This window comes from Protomyctophum parallelum, assembly GCF_964188405.1.
Source record: "Protomyctophum parallelum genome assembly, chromosome: 9".
Classification (NCBI taxonomy): domain Eukaryota; kingdom Metazoa; phylum Chordata; class Actinopteri; order Myctophiformes; family Myctophidae; genus Protomyctophum; species Protomyctophum parallelum.
Window position 1 is genome coordinate 31,858,318 of NC_139706.1, and position 24,674 is coordinate 31,882,991.

Consider the following 24,674-nt stretch of genomic DNA (forward strand, 5'->3'; position numbering starts at 1 on the left):
AATTATCAAAAAATATAAGACGGTGTGGAGTCAAACAAAAATGTATTTAACTACATTACAAGAAGTGCTTGTCACCCCAGTTCAAATATGATTATTCTGCGGGGTCACGGTCTGAAAAGGTTGAGAAACACTGGTTCTCAAACCTTTTCATGTCAAAGACCCCCAAATTGGCCACAGAGTCACGGACCCCATCACAAATGATTGTGATGCTATAACACATTTTGCTAAGGACCCCCTGGAAACCCCTCGAGGACCCCTGAGGGTCTCTAGTCAGGACCCCACTTTGAGAACTAATGGCACAGGAAACATGATCAACAACAGCGGTGGAAGAAGAACTCAAGTTGTTTAACTTAAGTAGGAATGCTACATTGTGAAAATAAGCTGTTACAACTATAATATAAGGGCCGTATTCATTTATTTAGGTGAAAGTACCGATTGATATGCTATGTTGATATGTGTGTGCAATGATTGTATTTTGAAACAAAACACTATTTAATACAGTACCAGCCTGTGACTGGATTTTACAACAGGTGATTTAAAAAAAAGCAGGTGGTTATTGAGATTAAAAGAGGTTATGAATCACAGCTTTGGGAAACTATAACATTAACATTTTTGTTAGGCTGTCTCAATATTATATTTGTGAAACACAACTAGTGATGTTTCCTAAACAATAAGTAGAATGATGGTTAAGTATGATCGGGGGGGGGGGGTATTATTCGATGATTGGCCTGGTCTAGCCGTTCCGATTGTGTATTTGCTGCTGGAGATTGCCTCTCACACCTCAATGACCGCGATCAACTGTGTCTTTCTATGTTTTCTAGACAGCAACTTGGTGTTCTACAATCTACATACACAGGCTGTGGTTCCTATGCATATCTCCACACATACAGCATATTAGAGGCTTTAACGGCCAACCTTCTTTGCTTTTATGTATTACCCGAGAACATTAGGTAAGAGATTGCTTCTGAACAGTTTTACCAACTGTGTCTGTCTGTAATAATTCTCTTGTACAATTCGAATATTATAAGAATACAATTTGGAATTGTAATCATCTCAAAATAGTCCATGGATGTAAGGTATAACTAGACTTAGCCCTGAAACATGACTGCCATCATGATTATGGCATGAAATACGAGTCATGAACCATGGCTAAACTATAGACTAGGAAAACATTCAAGTAACGTAACGTTACTTTTAGGAAACAGTAGCTGTGAAGTGTCCTCTTCTACATCACCCACATGCATTTGAGCCGCGCCGCCTCCCGTCGCCATGACGACCACGAGTAAACAATAAACAAAGTAATAGAGCATAAAACAGCAGTTAGTATGTAAACAATGTATGCACGTTATTCTCCCCTCTGACTGACCGGATTTCTGTAAACACAACAAAACTTTCACTTCCTGGGCAAGGTAACCGCCACATTCCTCCTCTTCCGGGGTCAGCAAAGCCGAAAATAACAGATTTACAAGATCACAGCAGAGTAGCCGAGGGTAGCAGACACAGCTGTAAATCTGATATTTTCGCCCCAACACCACCATACAACGGAACATGAATTTGGCTTCACACCGTTTTGCGACCTTTCAATTTAAACACGTTATAAGAATATGATGAACACATTCTATGTAGGCATAACCCCAATTCCCAAATATGCCTGGAAGTCGCCCAACCCTTAAAACAACTAAACACAAATCTTCAATGTATTATCCCTCCTGTAAAATTAAAGTAAACTCCCCCGCCACCTTTTCGCAGTCATCCAGGTTTTTGATTACCATGGTTACCGTAGCGTCGACTTAAAAAAAAGTCAACGTCAGGTTGTTTGTTGATAAATCAACCGTGGACCAACCATGGTTATATAATTATGGTTAGTTACCGTGCAGCGCGACTTAAAAAAAAGTCGCATCCAGGTTTATTGATTACCATGGCAACCGCTGCGCGACATTTGAAAAGTCATCAAGTGACGAGACCGATTCTGATTGGCCCGACACATAACGTCTCGACGCCGCGGATTGGCTTAAGCGTCGTGGTGTGACGTGGCATCGTTCGAATAAAAAGGCCGGGGCGAGCCGTTGAGCTTCATTCTGATATTCTTAACGGAATAGAAGAGTCGATCCAACGGAGAGTTCACCTTCCTGTGATCATCACTAACCGTTTACTACTAGAACAACCAACCAACTGAACCAAGCTATCTACTGCTGCAGATCCAGCCTTGTTTCCCAAACCACTGAAACCAGACAAGAGTGTAGCAGTCAGTGAGTTAGCAGTTAGTTAGCACTACAAGCCAGTTAACTGTCACCATGGGTCAGTGTTATGGAAGACGTCCTGATCCACAGCTCATCCAGAGGACCGGAGAAGCCCCACTGCCCTTTGTTCAGGTTGATCCTGTCAAGGCTCTGGTGCCTCCTCCAAGCCTTGTAAAGGTCCCTCCTCAGCAGCATTCATTGGCTGGTGCTGGAGGAGCAGTCGCTGACTGTTCAACGGAGCCCGTCGTGGTGATGACCTATGGGGCCTTCAAGACGGCACAGCCCTGCATAGAGCCTGCCAAGAAGAGCAACGGCTCACAACGACGACCCGTGCCCCCACCCAGACCCCACCGCTCCACCCAAACCAAGCTGTCTACAGCAGCGGCGCTCAGCCAGGACGCTGGGTTTGAAGCCACCATCCAACGGGCATCAGTAGCCACCATCCAACGGGCATCAGTAGACGACCTGCACCACCACTCTATGGACGAGGGTTATGGCACTATTGACAGAGCCGATGGAACCTTGAATAGTAGAGTGTGCTCGCCTCCCATTCCTCCTACTACCGTACTTTCGGCACCTATCCAGCGGATGGATGTGGTCCCCTCCAGCGACGACACCACCAACAACGACAAAGACTTTGTACCCATGCAGCTAGCGTCAAAGCCTGAGCCCCCGTTAGCCTACAGCACCACTCGTGCTGAATATAAACTCTACGACATACTCAGGAGGAGCAGCATGTTCAATCCGCATGTTCCACCTACTGACAACAACCGCTACCACGCCAGGAGGAGCAGCATTTCCCCTGGGCTCGGCCATCACGGTCAGGGTTACGAGTCTGACAGTCCTGCTGTACGTCGCATGGCACCCATCCAGCGGAAGGAGGTCCCCTACACCATGCCTGTTCCTGCTCCCACTGTAAGCTCAGTGCACAAGCCAGCATCACGGAAGGACATGGTCCCCAACACCCATGCTGACAACCGCTACAGCACTTTGGAGAGATCCAGATACTACCAGCAGCTTCTGATGTCCAGGAGCAGCATGGCCTCCGGGCTGGGAGGACGTCAACGTCAAATATATTATGCCACTACGCTCGGTGGCACAGTGGTAAGATGTGCCTAAAACATCTTAAGACTTTATGTGCTCTTAAATGTACTACACAAAGTACAGATTGTCATAATTGTTTTACTAACCCTTAAATTAAGGGGTACTACATGTAAATATATTTCTTGACTTTATCTTGTATTCATTTTACTGAGTTTTCAGTATGTTCAATGCAATCATTAATATTTGTAGGCTATGTATGTTCAATGTGCTCTTAAATGTACTACACAAAGTACAGATTGTCATATTTGTTTTACTAACCCTTAAATTAAGGCATACATGTAAATATATTTCTTGACTTTATCTTGTATTCGTTTTATTGAGTTTGTTTTCAGAATGTTCAATGCAATCATTCATATTTGTACATTTTCATTAAAAATCAAATGTTCTTATATAAAATAACCTTTTTGCAGTGCTGTTTTTTAACATTGGGTTTGCGTAACTGATGGTCTTTTAACCCATACCTGAGGACGCATCTGTTTCACCTTAGTTTTTAACCACTTTTAGCTGTTGAAAAATAGCAGATCGTCACACTCTTGTATAACTTGTAGCCATTTTTGAAAAATCATAAATGTGTGCAATTCTTTTAATAAATATCCTTTCCCAGCAAACGTTTTTAACTCAAATATTAGCTTCTGGGGGGTCCCTGGAACAACATTTTCAGATGGGTCTGTGGCCAAATACAATTCTGGGGGTCCTTGACATGAAATAGTTTGAGAACCACTGATATAGAAACAGGTTTTTCAGAAAACGGTCATGATTTAGAAGATGTTTGTAGAATCTGGTCTTAGGTCTCAATGGAGATTGAAGATTTGCAGTGTCAGATATAAAGAAAATGTTCTTAAAAATGGGTCTGTATGGCCTATATCAAACAGACAATTACATGAAAAGGGTTTAGAATCCCTGACCTATCATATGAACTGTCCAGCAACATCTAGGCCCTGGGTTCCAAGTTTGTGCAAGTTTATTTTCTCTCAACATTAAACAAACCTACATACAGTTAAGTGCATTTATTGTATATGCACATTTCTAAAGTTACAATTGAATGACTTAACCCATTTTAATACCAAATTCTAAAACATTACATAAGAGGCAAACATTGTGAAAACATCAGATCTTGTTCTGCTATTTTCACAATATTTATCTGTGGAACAGAGTCAAACGAAATGTAATGCCTACATGCAGGTTTGGGAACCGTTGCATAGGCTACTGCTAGCAGTGACTGTTAGAAATAGAAAGCCAACATGTTCCTGCAGTAACAACACTCAATCCAGCCATTTCACAAAATCAAATTATTTAATCTTTGAGAAAACCGGTCCAAGAAAAATAAACATTAAAAGTAAAATAGATAAAACGTCTTCTTTGTTGTAAGAAAATAAGGTTGTTTTCTTTACTTTGTCCTAAAGGAAAATGAAAACAATCAAATGCTAAGATGGATAAAAGCATAATAATAAAAAGCCCCCATTTCTTCTTCACAGGAGGGTAGTGCAATCAACACATTGTTACAACACACAACAACACAAGTAGAAAACTAGAGATTGTACATGCAGCTTCAAACGCACGTCAGCAGGTTACAGTTCAGAGTAACGCTCTGTGGTCTCCCAACTGCCCGTTTGTTGTTGCTCTTTCCGACCGCAAAAACTAAGCCAACAAACTGTGCCCCGTGCTGTGGGAAGCCCGGTTTGTACTTTGTCGTCCGTTCTCGGCGATGAAGCAATAGATTAAGGCTTAATGTATTTCACAGGTTCATGGTTTGGTTCCATATGCGCTACAGCTCATTTTCAATTAAAGGTTCTCAGAACCTAAATTGGGCCCGTCTCAGGAACCCTGAGTTCTGGGGAACCCATGGGGAGGGAGCGAGCAGGTGCTGTTGCTCTGGACTGGTCAAGCTGGGACCAGACGTAGACAACACCACCACCATTTCTAACTTTTATTTTATACTTTCAAAAATAGAAAATGTCTTGAGAATTATCTGAAAGGGCATGCCCAAAATAGAGATGCCAGGGTTAATGTTAAAGTACATACAATCTTCAGCCACAATCAAACTGATAAACTCTGGTTATAATGGAAAGGGAAAAAACATTAAGGTTTCAGGTTCTGTATGATTCTAGGTTACCTTTGTACGTAGATGAAAACAGCCATTGGAGACCCATGATCGGGGTCCATTTAACAATGTTTACTACATCTTAACCCAGAACACTTCATTCAGTTGGCAGTTTCAAAACCATAACAAAGTGAACACAAAAATATTTAAATGTCACAGAGGAGTGTCTTTCTTCCAGGTTGGATTTGATCTGATCATCTGTAAAACACCAGCTTCTTCTATTATGCTCCCAGTGAAGGAATGTGACAACAAAATATCAGTTTGTCTCAAAGAAAAATAAACATTTTGTTTAATAACAAAATCACATCCAGGAAGATTAGCATCTAGTAACCGTTATGGTGGAAGATAATGGATCAAATTAACTGTACTGTAGAAAATACAGTTATTGTTTATTTGTTTTGTACAATCTACAGTGGGGAGTTGTGATTTACTTTTCCAGCTTAGATGACTCACAGTTTGTAGGACCAATCATAGATGGTTAGAGAAAAGCTAAGCTTGTACAGTTTCCTATTGGTCATCTCAAAGCCTTTTCTACAGCAGTGGTCAGCAATCTGGTACACTATCCTACCAGGACTTTTAGTACTGCTGGTTTTCTATTCTACCAGGACCTCTAGTACTACTGGTCTTCTATCCTATCAGGGCCTCTACTACAGCTGGTTTTCATATAAAGGGATAGTTTAAGGCAGGGGTCTTCAACGTTTTTCTAGCCAACGACCCTTAGCTGAGGGGAAGCAGGGACCCCCACTACATATTCTCCCACTCCCTGTTGAAGACCCCGGGTTTAAGGCGTGGCCATGACATACAGAGCAGATAATCTATGTCTGACAGTGTATGAGAGATAGGCGCTAATAAAGCTGGGACAAAAATGGAGCAGAGACAGACAGTAGGACAGCCTAGAGGGAGACGGTGTAGAGAGACAGTCAGTAGACTAGGACAGCTAGAACTGGACGCAGGAGGGAAGGTGCTTGTGGGATTTGACGCCACACAACAAACTGTTGCACCGAACCCACCAAAAACGTTGCACACGGCGCTTTGTTGTGCAACTGTTCTCGTCAAACATGGCCACAGCGGGACTTCTGGTCATATACAATGCATTTCAATGAGAATGTGCGCACACAAAGTTATTTTGGAAACAAAAACTTCATGTACGTGAGTGGAATCCAGTGTCTGAGCGGCCAGTAGTGAGAACGGTTGCATTCAATAACATGGAGCGGAAGAAAAGCACTTGTGCTTGCGCCGCCTGGTGGGTTTCATGCATTAAGGTCCATTTTAGTCTGGGATGTTGAGGTCAGTCCAAATTTAACTACTTCATCACAATCTGACTTGTTCATTTCAGAGATTAGCTTCACCCTTAAAACCCTGATTGGTCCTGATCTGAAGTTTATTGTAATTCTAAATGAAAACAGCTGGTATCCATACTGTAGCCTGTAGTTTGCACAACACCTGGTACCCATAACATCTTCTATAAATTACATCTGGTATCTAGTATGCATAACATCTACTATGCACACCATCTGGTATATCCATAAAATATGGTTATCTTCTAACATGCTCTTCTCCCAATTTCTCCTAAATTAAAACAGAACTGAGGTAAGCTTATAGACTTGAGGTTGGAAGGTTTGCGGTGGTTTTGGGGGATCTGCTGCTAAGGCTTCAGGGTGGTGGAAGGCTTTGTGTGAAGAACCTGAGAAGTTTGGAATCTCCTGACCAGAACGGCACTGCTGGTCCTTTGGTGAGGTCTTCTTACAGTGTTGTTAGGGGCCATTCACACCTGAGACACAGCTGTCTCCTCGGTGTGTCCTGTCTCTTCTGTGTGTCGCACAGCTCGCAATGCATTTCCAATGGGAAACAAGGTTGTGTCATCAAACCACGTGACTCCCATTGGAAATGCATTGCGAGCTGTGAGACACACAGAAGAGACAGGACACACAGAGGAGACAGCTGTGTCTCAGTGTGAATGGCCCCTTAACTGCTGCTGGGAGTTCTGTTCCTTCTGGTAATGTCTCTGGAGGAGACATTGGTTCCTGACAACACACAAAACAACAGTGAGTTACTTTCCACTGTTCCCGTCTTCTGTCTGCATGTAGTTGTTATTACGGTTGCAACTAGCCATTATTTGCATAGCGATTATGCTATCAATTACGCTTTTGCATAATCAAGCACGTTTTCAAAAGTATTTTAAATTGTCAATGTTTTTACATATCACAAATTGATTAACCACTGACCCGAGATCAGATTCTAAAAATGTCTTCTACATCCTGACAGTTTTCTGAAAAAGCTGTCAGTCGTTCATCGATCTTTAAAAAATAGCAGACCTACAAGCTCGTAGATCTGAGCTTGTAGATCTGCTATTTTTCAATAGCTAAAGCATAACATGATGCTAACACCAAAAGGGTGTTAAGTGTCATTTTATGCTATGTCGCACAACAGTGTCACGCAATGGGTCTGATCACACTTTAGATTCTATGCACGGACAGAAGAAGCTGTGTTTTACGTCATTTCCGTTTTTTTAGACGGCTGATGGATGGAAATGAAGCTCCACCCACGCGGTAGATTGCCATGTCGGCCAGATTCCCGGAAAAGCTTGCCCCAGCAAGCTATTAAGTGAATATTAAGTGAATATTTTGTTATTTTGAAACTGCAGTCAAACTTATTTACTGATTATTTTAGTGATTTGTATTCTAAACTGATCCAACACCTCCCTCTATAATTTGCTATAATTGGCTGTACAGTAAATATTGTTGCAACCGTTATACACTCATCCACCCTCTACCGTACCTCTTATGAGCGGAACACGTGTACAGCCCGGACCACATACTGCCTACAGATGGGACACTCGTTCATCCTCTTGCCACAGCGGGAGCAGGTGACCATGTGGCCACACTCCAGCAAGACACAGTCAATAGGAGAGTCCATGCAGATACGACACAGGCTGTCCTCCTGGAGGCCTCCCACGGTGGCTGTCGGGTCTGGAGCACAGAGAGAACACCACCAGGGATTGAGTTCTAAAACACTTGCTTTGGCCGATATATCAGCTATTATTCATTTGATGATACCGGTATAGTTATTCAGAACACAATTCATCCTACTACTCTGCCACAAAATGTGGAATGCCCTGACACAATCCATTAAAAGATGTAAATCACTGGTTTCTTTTAAAATTGGTCTGAAAAATCAAGAGACCACCGCCATTTTCCTCTATCCTTTGCACATATAGTTTTGTATTTGTTGATGACATGTATTATTGTGTTAATTAATTATGCTATGTTGAGTAATTGAATATATAGGACCACAATGAAACTTGATAAAAACTAAAACCAATTAATATTTGTATAACTAATAGTCATAGAAATATTCATTGGTTTTAATTTTTATCAAGTGATCTCTCTGGTATCAGTATTCAGTAGGTTTTGTTTTTTTCATAATGTAAAGTGTAAAAACAACTAAATGACAAATAAAGTAGACATAAAGGAAGAGCAGTCACCTGTATCGTCTGCAGTGACGTTTGCTGGAATGAAAACACAGGAAACATTTTAGCATAAAGATAATTACATCACGTCCTGTCAAGTCTATGATCTATCCATTTATTATCCCGTCAATTTAACCACAACTACTACCTATTTGTTTTATAATGATGAATTTAGAGTTGCAATACCCTCCATTGACTCCCCATTTATCCAATTTTCTTTTGCGATCTGCTTGTATTAAACAACGTTAAACTAACAACATTGAAGCTGTATAGGCTAAGCTTGAATTATCCTCTTTCAATCTGCTAAGCTTTTGTTTCATAACCTACATTTTGTTATAACCTACTTTACAGTATGTCAAGAAATTCCATTCTGTGATATTTTTGTTGTGTTTGGAGTTTGGAAGCACTCGTTTTTATTAACGGGTTGTGCTGCTGCCTCCATTATGTGACATTTTGAAACAGGTGGTACCTGCAGGGCCGTTCAGTTTCTTCGACAAGTGCTTCCAAACTCCAACACTTAGAAAAAGAATCACCTGCACAGAATTTCTTGACAAAGTAGCTCATAACATGTCTACGGTGGATTTTTATGAAACAAAAGCTTTGCAGAGGACAATTCAAGCTTGGCCTAGAGCTGCAATGTTGGTGAGTTTAACGTCGTTTAATACAAGCAGATCGCAAAAGCAAATTGGATGAATGGGGAGTCAATGGAGGGTATTGCAACGAGTTGAAAATTGCGGCTAACTCATATTCAGACATTAGATTCTGGGTTCTTAAGACATCACCTATATTATTTCGGTCTTGGTGGTCGTGGTACAGTCTGGTAACCCTCTCCATCAACTCCCACTTTTCACAGCAGCCTTTATAGTCCACAAAGTTCCTGGCCAGGATCTCCTTGAGCTGCCGGACGCTCAGAGACTCAATGTCCTCCAGGCAGGAGATGTCTGACATGGAGGCTCTCCTCCCTGTGACCACAAGCTCCTCAGGATCCGATACCTGCAGGGAAACATAGAAGCCAATTAGGGCTGTATGTCACCATCATGATGATTTTACGCAAGGATAAATTGACATACAAATTGATGATAGATGATTTTAGTGTTTATTTTCCAGATTGAAAGTTGGAATATAGTATAAATAAAAATTACATTTCTTGATTGGCTTTTTGGCTATGTAAACAACAATTGCACTGGGCAGATATGAGACTGATATATTTACTAATGATATATTCATAGTCAAAATGTCCAACAACAACAAAAAGTAGCTGAACTAGGCTTGTTGATGTTATGCCGCCACTAGGTGGTGGTATTTAGTCATTTATAAAATTACTGAATTGTATGAATTGAAGCAGTGTAGAGTCTAGACTATATGACATATCACACTAACCTCTGTGCCCAGAGTCACATTGTTTATGTATTTTTTGTTTGCAATGTTTCAATTATGATGTACTATATTATTTTCTACCAATCTGCTGGTCTATGGGATTTGTCTATTTATCTGCTGGACTATATGCTACAAGAAGCCAGTGAGATGCATGTGTTGCTATGGCAACACATGGGAAGCCCCACCCAAGGCTCACCTAGCCTGATTGAGTGATGGGCAATCAGTATGTTTGGGCCACCTGGAGAGTTTGAGTCAGTCCAGAGTGGAGGTGAACAGGGAGAGAGAGTCAGTCTGCTGGGAAGCAAGAGGAATATTTCCCAAGTCTTGCTATATTATTCTATTTGGATCTTATTGGATATAGAGACCTTTATTTCCTTTCGTGGATTATTTCCTGGAGCGTTGGATTTCCAAGGACGGACTTTAAATGGCGGTAAGAGGAGTAGCCTACCACTACTCACAGCATTGAATGTTGGATTAGGATTTATTTTGAGACACTTGAGTGTAGTTTTTGGACAGTGCCAGGGATAGTTGGGATTTACAGTAAACTTTTTTTTTGTTGATCCGATTAAGTAAACATTTTGTCATTAAACATAATTTTGCTTTTGATTTATTAAATTGCAGTTAAACATATTACTGATTCTCTTAGTGATTTTTATTCTAAACTTACCCACCACCTCCCTCATTTTGCTATAATTGGTTCTTCAATTGTTATTGTCGCAACTGTTACAACACGGCTCACGCTAGGCTGAACTTATAGCCCCGCGAGCAAGAACCCAATGGTACGTAAAGTTTCGGACATTTGGATAACTTTACCCATAGGGTCCGGTCCCAGCTATATAGCGTATAATTGGTAGACAGACGAACATACCGTTGTCAACGTCATTGCTGCGGTTTCCTCGTGCGGAAGAAGCATATATATATAGGATACAACGGAAACCGCTGCGAATTTTCCTTTGCCGCAGAAGCCGTTAAGTATTTTTAATCTGTGTTTGACCGATTGCCAGCTCTGAAATGCTCTCTTCCTTCCTTTATTGACATCCCATTGTACCGCCTAGCTGGCTAGCTAGTGGCTATAGCTAAGACAGAGCAGATCAGAGGCAGAGGCAGCTAGCCAACCCCGCAGCTGGAGGCGGTACAATGGGATGTCAATAAACAAGGAAGGAAGAGATGAATCAGAGCTACCAATCGGTCAAACACAGATTAAAAATATTTAACGGCTTCTGCGGCAAAGGAAATTTTGCAGCGGTTTCCGTTGTATCCTATAGCTCTTATATGCTTCTTTTGGGCCATCGGACCCGCACGAGGAAACCGCAGCAATGACGTTGACAACGGTATTTATGTCTGCGTTCCATCATTTGCATAAGGAAACAAACTTGTGAACAGGGACCCCATGGGTCCACGATAGAATGAGCTGACCCAGGGGGTTCCGAGAGAGGCTAGGCTGAACTGAAGATGGAGCATCACACAATACAGTGTTCAGAGGGTTTGAATAGAATGTTACAGTAAAATTGCTTATAATTGTGTGCTGCTGACACTCTGTTACACCGTCTCTCACACCACTGCTCCAGGTAGTGCTCAAAGAAGAATAACATGCACACCTTGCAGTGGTGTAGGCTGCTTTTTTCACAGGGTACACTGATTACCACGCACAGTAATAATAATAATAATTATTATTAACTCACAATATAAATAAATATATTAACTTTCTATACAACAAACTATAACAATAATAATTAGACCTAACACGTTTACGCCGCGGACAAAGCCAACTATTCTTGTGATAAATCATGACAATAAACAATGATTTGGGCAGATCAAATAATGAGAGAAGAAAAAAAGGCAGGGTACAACACTCCACCAAAACATTGTGTTTGTCATGTTTTGTCACAACAAGAGTTGGCTTTGTCCGCGGCGTAAACGTCTTTAAATAAATACTTTTTGAAACATCTATGGGGAAAATTAATGGGTCCTCGTCGTTCTGAAAGGGGGGCGGAACTAGCCTGGTTACCAACGGCTGATTCGGTCTGGTTTATTAACCAGGCTAGGGCGGAACTGCAACGCTCTAACAGGCTTGGCATACTGATGGCGCACTGTCATCATACGGAATGCATTAATCCTAAAACAAACAAAGTCTGCATGCAGTGCACATTGTTAGACTGGGGTAATGTATCATGTTACATTAGTTCTCTTGTTGAGAGTGGAGTTAGACAGGTGTTAATGGCTTCTTATTCCGTCGTATACAGAACATAGAAGGTGTTTATGACTGAATGAGTCCTCTTACAATGCGTTACGGTGACGTTCTAACTAGGGATGTGTAAATGTGTCCAAAATGAAAATCGATTTGTATAATTCAATATTAACGATTAATCGATTAATCGTTTTGGGGGGGGGGGGGGGTTTACTTTTTTTTTTTTTTTTTTTTTTTAATGAACCCTACAAATAAAAAAAATCTTCCCCCCAAGGGGTACCTAAGTCAAAAAAGTTTGGGAGCCCCTGATGTAGTTGATTAACAATAATTGTAACTCTTGAGAGTTAATAAGGGTCCATTTGGTTACTAACTCCATCTTTTAAATGGGACCACTGGTGGTCCCTGGACCACTGTTGATCCAATTGATCACCATAGCAACCCCAGCCTAGGCCTGATTAGGTAAATTCCCAACACCTGCTAAATCCTCCAAACCTGTATATTGATTGGAATCAATCTCCACTCACACTCCTCTCATGCAGCTACACAGACACATCCCAGGCACACTTTGGTAGGCCTATAGCCCTGTCCTGTTTGGATGACAATATTGCCTTTCCAACAGATTTTCATTTTAAAAAAAAACAAAAAAAACAAAAAAAACAACAAAAAACAACGATTATCGATTATTAATTTTCATAATCGATTTCGGGTCCTATCAACGATAATCGATTAATCGATTAATCGGACCCATCCCTAGTTCTAACAGAACATTTAAGTGAATCTAGCTTCCCTCCTGCGTGTACAGAAACACTAGCTGGGATGGTTAGCAGACGTTCCACTTCCACTTTTTTTATTTTTTTATTTGCACAGAGCATACTACGTACATGGCTTGTATTAGTGGAACGCACAACTGCACACTTGAAACGAATGCACACTTGAAATGGAATAAGACCAGAAGCAACCATTTAATTAAATAGTTGAGTTTGGTTGTTACAGTCTGCTTGAGGTGCATAGTGTAGTACAGTGGATCCCAAACATTTCAGTTAGAGACCCAGAACAAAGATTAGACATTTGGCCAGGACCCAAACTAGTGAAAATAGCAGATCTACAAGAGCACAACGCATCGCTTCGTGTCAAGTTGCGAGCTTGTAGACCAGCTATTTTAACTACTTAATTATTTTTATTCATGGTATTTCTTAGATGTTAGATTTAAAATGTATAAAATTGTTATTTTTGTATTTAAAAAACAAAACAAAAACATGTTGAAATAATTTAATTTAATCTTTAAATGTAGGAAAAGAAAATTAGATTTTTACTTGAGTAAAATACCACAGAAAGGGTCCCAAGTCCCAACCCACTGTTTGGGAACCAGTGGTGTAGTGTGCATTACCTGGCTGTCATCCTGTGTGCTGGGTGGGGGTACAGACTCTGTAGAGGTGGAGGTGGAGGGTGGGGTGGATGACGCGGTGGTGTCGGGCGGATCTGTGCTGACATTGGTGGTGATGCTGGTGATGTTTATGGAGTCTGTGGACTGGTGGGTCACTGTGGGGACGGGGGGGTCGTCTGGAAGGCTCTGGGAGGAGGGGGGGTCTGAGGGGGGGTCGTAGCTGTCCGACGACGGAGTCTGCTGACCCAGAACCAGGTCTACCAACTCCTCCTAAAACAAAACCAAGAAGAAGAAGTTAAGTCTACCGAGAGAAAAACAGCAATGAACAGCTATTAACCACTTAATCCCAAATCTGGGAACCCTTCTACAAAAAAGAAAAGAGAGCCCTCTGCTGTTTGTTTCCTTGAATTTGCTTCTGGGGGCGCCACCCAATTTGCCAGACAGTGACACAGCCTGAAATTTCATTTCGTTTCACTCCATTATTCAATCTGAATGCCCTCTTTTCTCAACCGAGAAAACCCCGGCTTCTACAGCTTCATCAGACCCTGAATGTGAGGCTAGTGATCTGCTAGCGATTCAGAGGCTGGAGCCAGGCTGAGACTACCACCCAATAGAATGTGGATAAAGGTGACTCCACACCAAACAGTCTTGTTCAGACTAGTCAAAGACTACTTAAAACTGCAAGACTAGCATTTTTAATCAGCACAACACCGATGAAACATTCATTTGCAGTGTTGACAGTTCTGCTTATTATAAGCGACTTTGGGCTAGTTTTCCTGTAAAATAGCGTAATAGTGAAATTAGTCATAGTTGCGCGTTGCTTTAGTTTGGGCTCGTATAGTTGCTTATTTGGGATTGCTTTCACGATTCTTTTTGAACATAGCTGATGTAATAGGGCTCAAGTGAAGAAAACTGGTTGCCTTCAGCCTTCAACCTCATGCCATCAGGACAAAGATACAGAACCTTACCCTGGAAAAAGGTTCGTTTCAGTAGGAGTTGTCCCCTCAGCCATCGCGGCATTAAACAAACTGCCCCACCGATAGGAGGGTTTCTGTACACAGTGGGGAACTGTGTACAGAATGTTTTTGTATATTGTCTTGGTGTAATGTTTTTCTGTACTATGTGCTGCTTTTGTTGTTGGTGTTGAACAGACCTGTGAAGATGAATATCCTTCGGGACAATAAAGATTATTATTATTATTCTTTTGGTTTTGTTTTCATAGACCTGGTCGCTTGTTTCACTCACAGAATCTGGTAACACCGGAGCTTATGCATCTGCACCTAAACACAGTATTTTTTCGCTAGCTTTGCTTTGGAGTTGAGATTGAGAATATGGTATCTAGTTCACACTACACCAGTAGTCAGCCCTGAAACATGACGAGCAGACTAGATGTCCACTCTACGGTGGAGTATTTACCCCTTCATCACTACAACACGGATAGCGTCGGCTCCAGAGGTCGGCAACCGACTGAACATGCTCGGTTCTTCATCAACGGGTTCTGACGTGTCGGGAAGCTGATATCGACGGCAGCTTGTCGTGAGAAGTCTCCTGCCGACAAGCTCCCGGCGCTTTCAAACTGGCCAACAGCTGACCGTCTGCGCTGTCTGGAGCTGCCGCTGCACCCGTTTCGGATATTATCACACGATAATCAAAATAATGTTCGTAATCGGCACCTTAGAAATACCCCCAGTATGTAATAATCAACACACTGGGAAATCCGGAACGGAAACTATGGGAGCGTTTGCTTTTTGTGTCAATGGCGGAAGCGCAGCGTGTCTGGTGGCCTTGAGCCACGTGAGGCACCGCCAATCGAGGCACCACCGAGCAGAGCGTTGCGAAGGCCACCAGACTCGGGTCTGGTGGCCTTCGCCCGATAGGCAGAGTAAATATTAGTATCCCCTAGTTTCCATGCCCCGACAATAGAGTTGGAAATGACACGTTCAGCAGGGGGAGTCCTTGACCAGGCTATGTCTGCACCACCATGCATGCGTGCAGTATGGGTGAACACAGCCAAACACCACAATGTCTAGTATGCCAGTATGCCATATTGGCCACATTCCAACGTACAGTTGATTTAGTATATTTAATACAGTGATAACGGACGAATCCGCTGGCCTTAACAGGACAGATAGATTCAGTAGCGCAGCTCAGTACCTTTTCGCGACACATCTGGGTGGGGACCTCGTGCAGGTGGAGGTAGTCCCGCAGGTCCTTCACCTTCAGCTTCATAAGCTCCGGCCTCTCAATCAGGTTGCCGTAGAAACGCTGACAGGTGTGGCAGAGGCGGGGCCTCGGCTCCAGCTGGGCGGAACAATGTCCGCAGTAGTTCTTTTTACAGTCCACACACACATGCTGTAGAGAAACAGACATATAGAGAGAGACAGGTGTTAGGCTGTAGAAACAAAAAGACAGATGTTCAACTGTAGAGACAGAGGTTTTCAGCTGAAGAGACACACACACAAAGACAGACAGTTAATACGGTATTTAGCTGTAGAGACCAAGTAGGCCTGTCACAATTATTACATAATCGACATAATCACAATTATTTGTATGACAATTAACCATCTGCTAAAATGCCATGACTCATGATGGCAACAGCCCTCTAAGACCTGCTAAAAGTGAATACATTGTGACACGTCTATTTTTGCCACAATGCCATGCAACCAGTCTGTCATAGCAAAGCAGGGTGGAGACACAAGCACGGGCTGTTCACTGGACCAGCTAGTTAATGGACCCAAAAAAACAACCCACAACTATGAACATTTAAGAAACTTTACAGGAAAAGCCCAAAGTCGCTTTTCCTGTAAAGTCGCTCAGTCGCATAATAGACAGGCCTGGCAACACTGCAGACCAGCGCTGCATGCACAAAAACAGTGTTCCATCCATGCTAGTCTGTTGCACTCTGTTGGAGTTGGAAAAGCGTTTCTTTGGTGGAAAGTTAATAACTAGGTCAAGTGCTACAGGCTAAGGTGGGGTCTGAAGAGGTGAGCTGTACAAATGGAACCAAATGGACCTCTAAAGCAGGGGTCTTCAACAGGGGGTCCGGTCCTCACAGGGCTACTACAGTGGGGCCACCAAATCTTTGTGTGATAGGATTCATTAACCACTTGAAGCCTATAGGGGGAGAGCGTAGTGATGCGTTTGGTAGGATTTTGGCTTATTTGGGTGCCATCTTCCTGCCTACATGTAGGCTAGTAGGATGCTAGGCTGTGACGCTGGTGTGTATACTGTCACTGCAGTACACCATCTTCCATCTCTCTACTATCTTTGACTTGTCACAACTCTTCTACTCTATGGCTCTGGATCGATGGTGGTATTATTATTATTCGTCATTAGAAAATGTTCGGTGATCTGATAGCTGCCTCCCCTCACGTCAAAACAGTTCTTAATGTTTACATCATTACTTGAGAGGACATGTGGACATATCCTTATGGAACCAGGGAGAGGGGAAAAACACCACGAGAGTGATCAGTCAATGAGTGTTCTCTCCGCAGTAAATAAATAATGTGTCTGTATGCGATCTGACCATTATGATTTTGATTACAAATACACTGTCATGCTCTTTTGAGGACAGGTAGAGAGAAGAGCATGCATGTGTTTGGGAATGTTGCTGAAGGTTATGATAAAATTACATTTTTGAATACTGTACATACTGTACAGAACCCAAATATGGGTTCCTGGCCTGAGGGGGTAAGATACCAATAGGGGTTCCCGCCCAGAATTGATTAAGAACAGTTTTGACGTGAGGGGAGGGGAGGCGGCTATCAGATCAGAACACCCGAAGATTTTCTAACAACGAATAATAATAATACCTATTACCACCGTCAACCCAGAGCCATGGAGTAGAAGAGTTGTGACAAGTCAAAGATAGTAGAGAGATGGAAGATGGTGTACTGCAGTGACAGTATACACACCAGCGTCACTGACAAGCAAACTTTCAAACTACAGACTGGCAGCCAAGTAGCCTGGCAACCTACTAGCCTACATGTAGGCAAGATGGTGCCCAAATAAGCCAAAATCCTACCAAACGCGTCACTATGCCCTCCCCCTATAGAACGTCGCAGTCCCGCCCCCTCGAGAGACCCGGAAAAGAAATCCCCGTTCATTTTCCTCATAGACTTTTCGGAAAGTATTTATTTAAAAACGTTTACGCCAACAAAGCCAACTGTTGTCGTGACAAATGACAATAAACACAATGTTTTGGGCCAAACAAAGAATTAGAAAGTAAATAAAAACGGCAGGTTAAAAGTTAAAACACTTTTTTTGTTGTTTTTCTTCTTTGTAATTATTTGTTTGGTCCAAAATATTGTGTTTGTTGTCATGATTTGTCACGACAAGAGTTGGCTTTGTACGACGCTTAAAAGGTCTACGTTTCGAAATGTCTATGGGAAAAATGCATTGGGAACTATTTCCTGGGCCTGGCGTCGTCATGAAAGGGGGCGGGACTGTTACGCTCTATAGCATCCCAATAAGAGCGCCGCAGTCCCTCCCCCTTTTAGAAAAACGAGTGGCCCAGGAAATGAAAACCCAATGCATTCTCCCATCGGCACTTCTTATTTAATTTATTTAAAGACGGTTACGCCGCGGACAAAGCCAACTCGGATCGTGACAAATCATGACAATGAACACAATGTTTTGGGCCGATCAAATCATTAGAAAGAAGAAAAGTCAGGAGACAACACTTTGTTTTGTTTCGTCTTATAAATTATTTGATCGGCCCAAAACATTGTGTTCATTGTCACGATCCGAGTTGGCTTTGTCGGCTTAACTGGCGTAACCGTCTTTAAATAAATTAAATAAGAAGTGCCGATGGGATTGGGTTTTCATTTCCTGGGCCACTCGTTTTTCTGAAAGGGGGAGGGACTGCGGCGCTCTATTCTGAGGGGAACATTAGCTGAAAATAGCAGATCTACAAGGTCACTATGCAGCGTTGTGAGCTTGTAGATCTGCTATTTTCAGGTGTGTGTGTGGGGGGGGGGGGATAAAGTGGTTAACACTAACAGTCTGAAAATACACATTAACATGAATCGAACACAACACTACACAATGATAGTGTTGTCAAACAAATCTATGAAATCTATGAAAACGTTTAATCTGCAACACAATTTGTCAACATTATGTAGTGGGGGGGTCCCTGCTTCTCTCTCTCAACTAAGGGGTCCTTGGTGCGAAAAACATTGAAGAAACATTGAAGAACCCTACCCTAACTTAAGGGGTCCATTTCTTTCCATTGAGTAATGGGGGTCCTTGAAATTAAAACGTTTCAGAACCACTGCTAAAACATACAAAATGAGAAATGGGGGCGGGGGTTACCTTCCTGGCGGGGGTGTCAAAACGCCCGCCACAGGCCTTACAGGAGTGCTCAGGTTGTGGGGGGGAGGGGCTGTAGCCAGAGTTGACGTAGGCCCCCTGCTGGGGGGGTTGGGGAGCGTTGGTGCTGTTTGCTTCGTGTTCGACCACAGTAGAGGCGTCCAGGCAGAACCACGAACAGCACGATGACAACATAATACACACAGCTAGGACACACACACACACACACACACACACACACACACACACACACACACACACACACACACACACACACACACACACACACACACACACACACACACACACACAGGTATGTTTTATTTAGTGTTATACTCCAGACACTCAAACTCTGCACCCTTATGTTGTCGGATAGGGGAGGCTGACATTCACACATAAAATATGTTTTTAATATTGTTTAGAGAGGTTTCACAATGGTTTATAAATAAAATCGTCATGACATCACCACAACCAAAAGGGGCAGTGTGGCATTGGGCAGTGTGGCATTGGAGCGGTAGCTATTATTCACTTCAGTTCACTTCAGGGGAAAGGCACTCTCAACTCAGACAGTCTTTTCAGGCTTGTGCTAGGTGTAGATTCACAGAAAACGTATAAGACAATAAAATCCGCACTCAGTGGTTCCAAATAGCTATGCTGGACAATTTATTTTACCGTTTGTGATTTGTGTAGATACTAGATATCCAGCCATAGATTCAAGTGATATAATCTTTCGGTGAACACAGAAAGATTATATCACTTGAACAACTTTTATTTAACTGAGAAAGCTACACAGCAACAAGAATGTATCGATATTATTGTTATGTTCGTTTTGTTTTGAACGGGAGCGGAGGCACCTAATGTTTAGCTTCACCAGGAGGGCTCACGTGCCACTAAGCAATATTTATTTATTTTGTATAATATGTTTCTCTTTCATATTTTTAGATGCAGCTTTGGAATGCTGAATGGAGCATTCAGTGATTTGGGTGATTTGGAAAAAACCCCGGTCCAAGATGTGCAGTGTTGTGCACATGCACGCACTACAGTGGGACACGAGACAGGCCAACAGCACACACACCACGGCCCGCCCCCGCTCGATCATGATTGCCGGAAGGCCCCTCTCTATCCCGATTGGATGAAGGCTGGGCCACCTAGCCAAAAACGAAACCTATGGTTTTTTGGCCCCCAGGGGTTAACTGGGGACTGGGAGGAACTCCTTATGGTCAGCTCACTCTATAGACGAATCCAGGAGCGGGTCTCATGGTCACAGCTTACGTATTTCCTGTAGGCGGACTCGACATAGCTGCAGGGTTTAAACCCTCACCAGGCGCACCTCTTCTACTATAGTGAACGGCAGAGTAACTGAGAGTATCTGCCTCAAACGTTACTCTTTTACCTGCTTTTTACTAAACACTAACATTACAAAGATGCCCAGAACATCGGGATGAACCTGTGTAGTTTATGGCTGCTCCAACAGTAGTGGCAACATTACACAAAATATAAACGGAATGTCAAAATATCCACCGCGGTGGCTGAGACCAGAGCCATTGAGTAATGGTTAAGACGAAGCAGTGAAAGGTCCTGAAAGATACATAACGTCAGTCTTACCCAATACCCAATCTTTCAGTGTTTTATGAACACAATTGCTGCTGTATTTTATACCTCATACTAAGCATTTAAAGTATGAGGTATAAAGTACAGCAGCCTTGTGTTCATAAAACAGGAAAAAAAAGCAGGTAAAAGAGTAACGTTTGAGGCAGACTAACATCAGTTACTCTGCCGTTCACTATAGTAGAAGAGGTGTGCCTGGTGAGGGTTTAAACCCCGCAGCTACGTCGAGTCCACCTACAGGAAATACGTAAGCTGCGACCATGAGACCCGTTCCTGGATTCGTCTATTGTAGGGAGGATTATCACAACAAAACAAAAAAAAGAAGTGATATTTAAATTAAGTGAAATCACTGAATATACCTTGAAGTATTCAAAAGGGGGGGGAAAAAACATATTTAGTCAATGACTCACAGATTTTCTTTCACAGATATTGAAAAAAATATTTTAATAATTTAAAAGGGCCAGTTACATTTGCCAGAAATTATATTTATTGCTGCTATTCTTATTGTGCCTCATATTATTTCCTACAGTAGCCTCACAGTAGCCTAGCTTCAAAGCATTCATGTTCATTCAAAGTTCAACGTTTGGTCCGCATTCCAACTGCTGTCGTGCTGAGCTTAATGGATTTTCAGTGGATGTTTTCTACAGAATTATCTCAAGAGCAAAAACGGAGCTGGCGACATTAAGGCTCATTATGTCACTCAGGCGAATACCGGCTAAGTGGCCTTGTGGTTAAGAGTGTCCGCCCTTCCGCAACAATGCAACTCCTTGCAACAAAACATTTTTTTGTATTTTGTTTTCTAGTGGAACTTATTATATTCCAAAACTTTTTGGGGTTAGGGTGAGTAGAATTATTTCCAAGTAGATGTACATAGTTTGATTTGGCTTTAGTCACCAGCGCAGTACATTTGTTTCGTAGCTGCCTAAAAGCCAGCCAGTGAGAGGGGTCAACTATTTCGTGACTGAAGTAATGAAGATAGTTCATCCGACCTGTCTTTTACTCTAATTTTTTTTAATGAGGCATGTTTATCAGCCAAAGAGTTAAAAGAAGTGATATAAAAATCAAGTGCAGATTCAGCATCAGGTATGTGGAAAATATTTGGCATTCAGATATTTTTATTTGACATTCAAATATCTTGGTATTCAGATGGGGGTCCATGGCCAAATAAATATTAAAGGGCACTTTTAAACTGCATGTTCAATAAATTGCTCATATACTGTAATTAGTCGTCACTAAATATTTGTAATAAGCACTCCCTTTGCGTCTCATTGGTGGTCTATGGACAGTTGAGAAACAGAAACAGTAGCCATTGTTCTGCCATTAATAATATGCTAGAGAGTACCAAACCTGCCTACCGATGATGTCATTGGTAGGCGGGTTTCTGTATTGTCCACTAGCCCTCCTCTGAGACACAGACAGAATAGATAGAAATGGTGCCGTGTTATAATGAGGACCAATTACGTGAAGATTGGGTAAAAATGGGTGACGTGGTCATTTAATTTGGGGGTTCTACCTCAAACGTTTGAGAACCAGTCCGAGTACAGTAATCCATTGTATCCATTTCCATTTGTGTGCAGGTCAGGACTGCCGTGCTACATTGGGAACAGCTGGTATTTGTTTAGTCAATTTGCTTCCCCCCTTATACACAATCACAAGTTATTAACAACTTATAAAGTTAAGCCCTATATACCCAGTTGATCAGGGTTGCCTGATCAAGCTTGTACATCTTTTGAAAAATCTTGAAAGTGTGAACTAATAGAAGGCATTTGTAGAATCAGCCTCAGGTCTAAATGGGCTATTATGACAGTCATGCTCGGAATTTAGGACACTTTGGGTTCATGTGGTTAATATTGATAATATGCACTAGCCAGTGGCCACACACAAATAGTGGAAGAGTCCCAGGGTTCCCAAGGAGGCAAACTGAATGCCTTCAAATTGTCTTAATATCTTACAGACTACTCAGCAAAGCCTTTGAGTAGTCTGATAGCTTTGAAGCCTAAACAAAAGCTGCAAAAATAGCTGTTTGAAGAAGGCATTAAAACTATTATTTTGCATTGTACAGTGGTCTCCCACCTCAATTGTTTTTGCATAATATTGACAACCAGATACTTGAGGGGTTAAAACATTATATTAGCACAAGATTTAAAACACAGGCTAACTTTACAAAATAAACACTGTAAATTCAACTTTAAAAGGGTGATTATTATTTATTAAATTATTATTGTCCAGACAGAATACTGGTGTGTGAGACTAACTTGATCATTTTAATTTATCTTGTTGAATTACAAAGGTTACTTTAATTAATCATATTAAACTATACCACAGGTAACTTTAGTTTATATTTTTAAAATACAACTTTAATTGATTTTAAGTTACAACAGGTACCTTTAACTCACTTATTTACTTACTTCAGGAAATATCTACACATTAACTGTACAAACCTCTCCTCTACTATCAGAGAGCTTTGACTGGGAATAGTATCATTAATAATATTATTTAACCACAACAAACACGGATTAATGAACTATAGCTGCACCAACTTGATCACACATGCTAACAACAGGTTATGCTAACAGTGTTAGCACAGTTGCTGAAGTTGTAAAAAAATAAATAAACTTGTAACAGTTATACAGTTTAACATTTCTCACATCGTGTCAATATTACATACACACACACATCTACACACACGTTGAAACAGTCTGAATGGGAAACGTTACAAAAACAAGTAATACAAGTCAAATATTTATTTATTTTCTAAACTTATCTTACCTCTATCTGTCTGGTTCCTTCTTCGACCCAAACTCCGACCAGTAAGACCAGTTTAACTGCTCTTTGTATCCGTAGTGATACTTTCCGTGTAGTTTGTCATGGGTTACGGGTTTAAATGTCCGTAATTCATCGTCGGGTCAACTTTGAACAGAAGGATAGTAGACTTTGTTGTTGAGCCTCTGGGGCTGTGTTAGCTAACTTGGATAAACAAAACAAACCAGGAAGAGTTGAGGGTGCCCTGCGGAACAGGTGTCACACGGGTATTGGTGACATGTAGAATCATGTTACTCCACACACGCACGCTAACCTCGCGTCACCAGGCTTACACGCACGCACACAGGTCTTCGTCTTCTTCTCCCGACGAGCTTCCGGCCAACTATGGATGCCCTTCAGCGTATTGCTGCCTCCTACTGTTTTGAGTTATTGATTGACATTTTTATTTCACAGACAGTATGTAGAATGGGTACATTTCAAACGAAAGCACAAGTCAATACAAAAACTGCAACTTTGTGGACGAAACCAAAGCACAAGACTGGTCCACCAGTTTCAATTCATCATAACAAAAATAAAAATATGTACAAATATACACTTAGGCGGGCCTATATGAAAAAAGATCACACCCATGTGAAGTGAGGGGCGCTAACTCATGTTGATTAGGTGATGTAAACAAACGGTGCAAAGTTGTCATTAAACGCCATTAACAATAAAGAGACAATAGGCCTATGACGTACATTTTCCCTTCATTGTCAATGGCGTTTACAAAAAACATTGAAGTAAGACAAACATTAAACCTGTGTATAGGAGAGGCTAGCACCCCTCAAAAACAGGAAATCATCATATAAAGAAAGTAAAAAAGGGAAAAACATGTACAGTATGGGGGGGAGAAAGGATGGGATTTTTATTACAGGGGCCAGTTTCTCACACACACACACGGATCAGGGGTAGAGTGGCTGGATGGTTGCCAGTTCGAACCCAGGCTCCCCCAGAGTTTAATAGTGTCGAAGTGTCCTTGAGCAAGACACTGAATCCCTAATTGATCCCGATGTGCAGGTTGGTACCTTGCCTATGGTTTCCTCCGGCATCGGTGTATGAACGTGTGTGTGAATGGAATGCACAAAAGCGCC

The 24,674-nt window shown here is 41.9% G+C and overlaps 1 protein-coding gene across 1 annotated transcript; it reads right to left on the reverse strand.

Annotated features, from left to right (window-relative positions):
• Positions 1 to 7,340: 7,340 nt before the first annotated feature.
• rffl (ring finger and FYVE-like domain containing E3 ubiquitin protein ligase) lies at positions 7,341 to 23,837 on the reverse strand. The gene is made up of 8 exons (XM_083772926.1): positions 23,551 to 23,837; positions 19,177 to 19,379; positions 16,018 to 16,215; positions 13,867 to 14,133; positions 9,697 to 9,907; positions 8,930 to 8,953; positions 8,224 to 8,414; positions 7,341 to 7,469 (listed from the first exon to the last, which is right to left on the reverse strand). The coding sequence occupies exons 2-7, from the start codon at positions 19,366 to 19,368 to the stop codon at positions 8,227 to 8,229; spliced, it is 1,080 nt and encodes a 359-aa protein (XP_083629052.1). The 5' UTR covers positions 19,369 to 19,379; positions 23,551 to 23,837; the 3' UTR covers positions 7,341 to 7,469; positions 8,224 to 8,226.
• Positions 23,838 to 24,674: the final 837 nt, after the last annotated feature.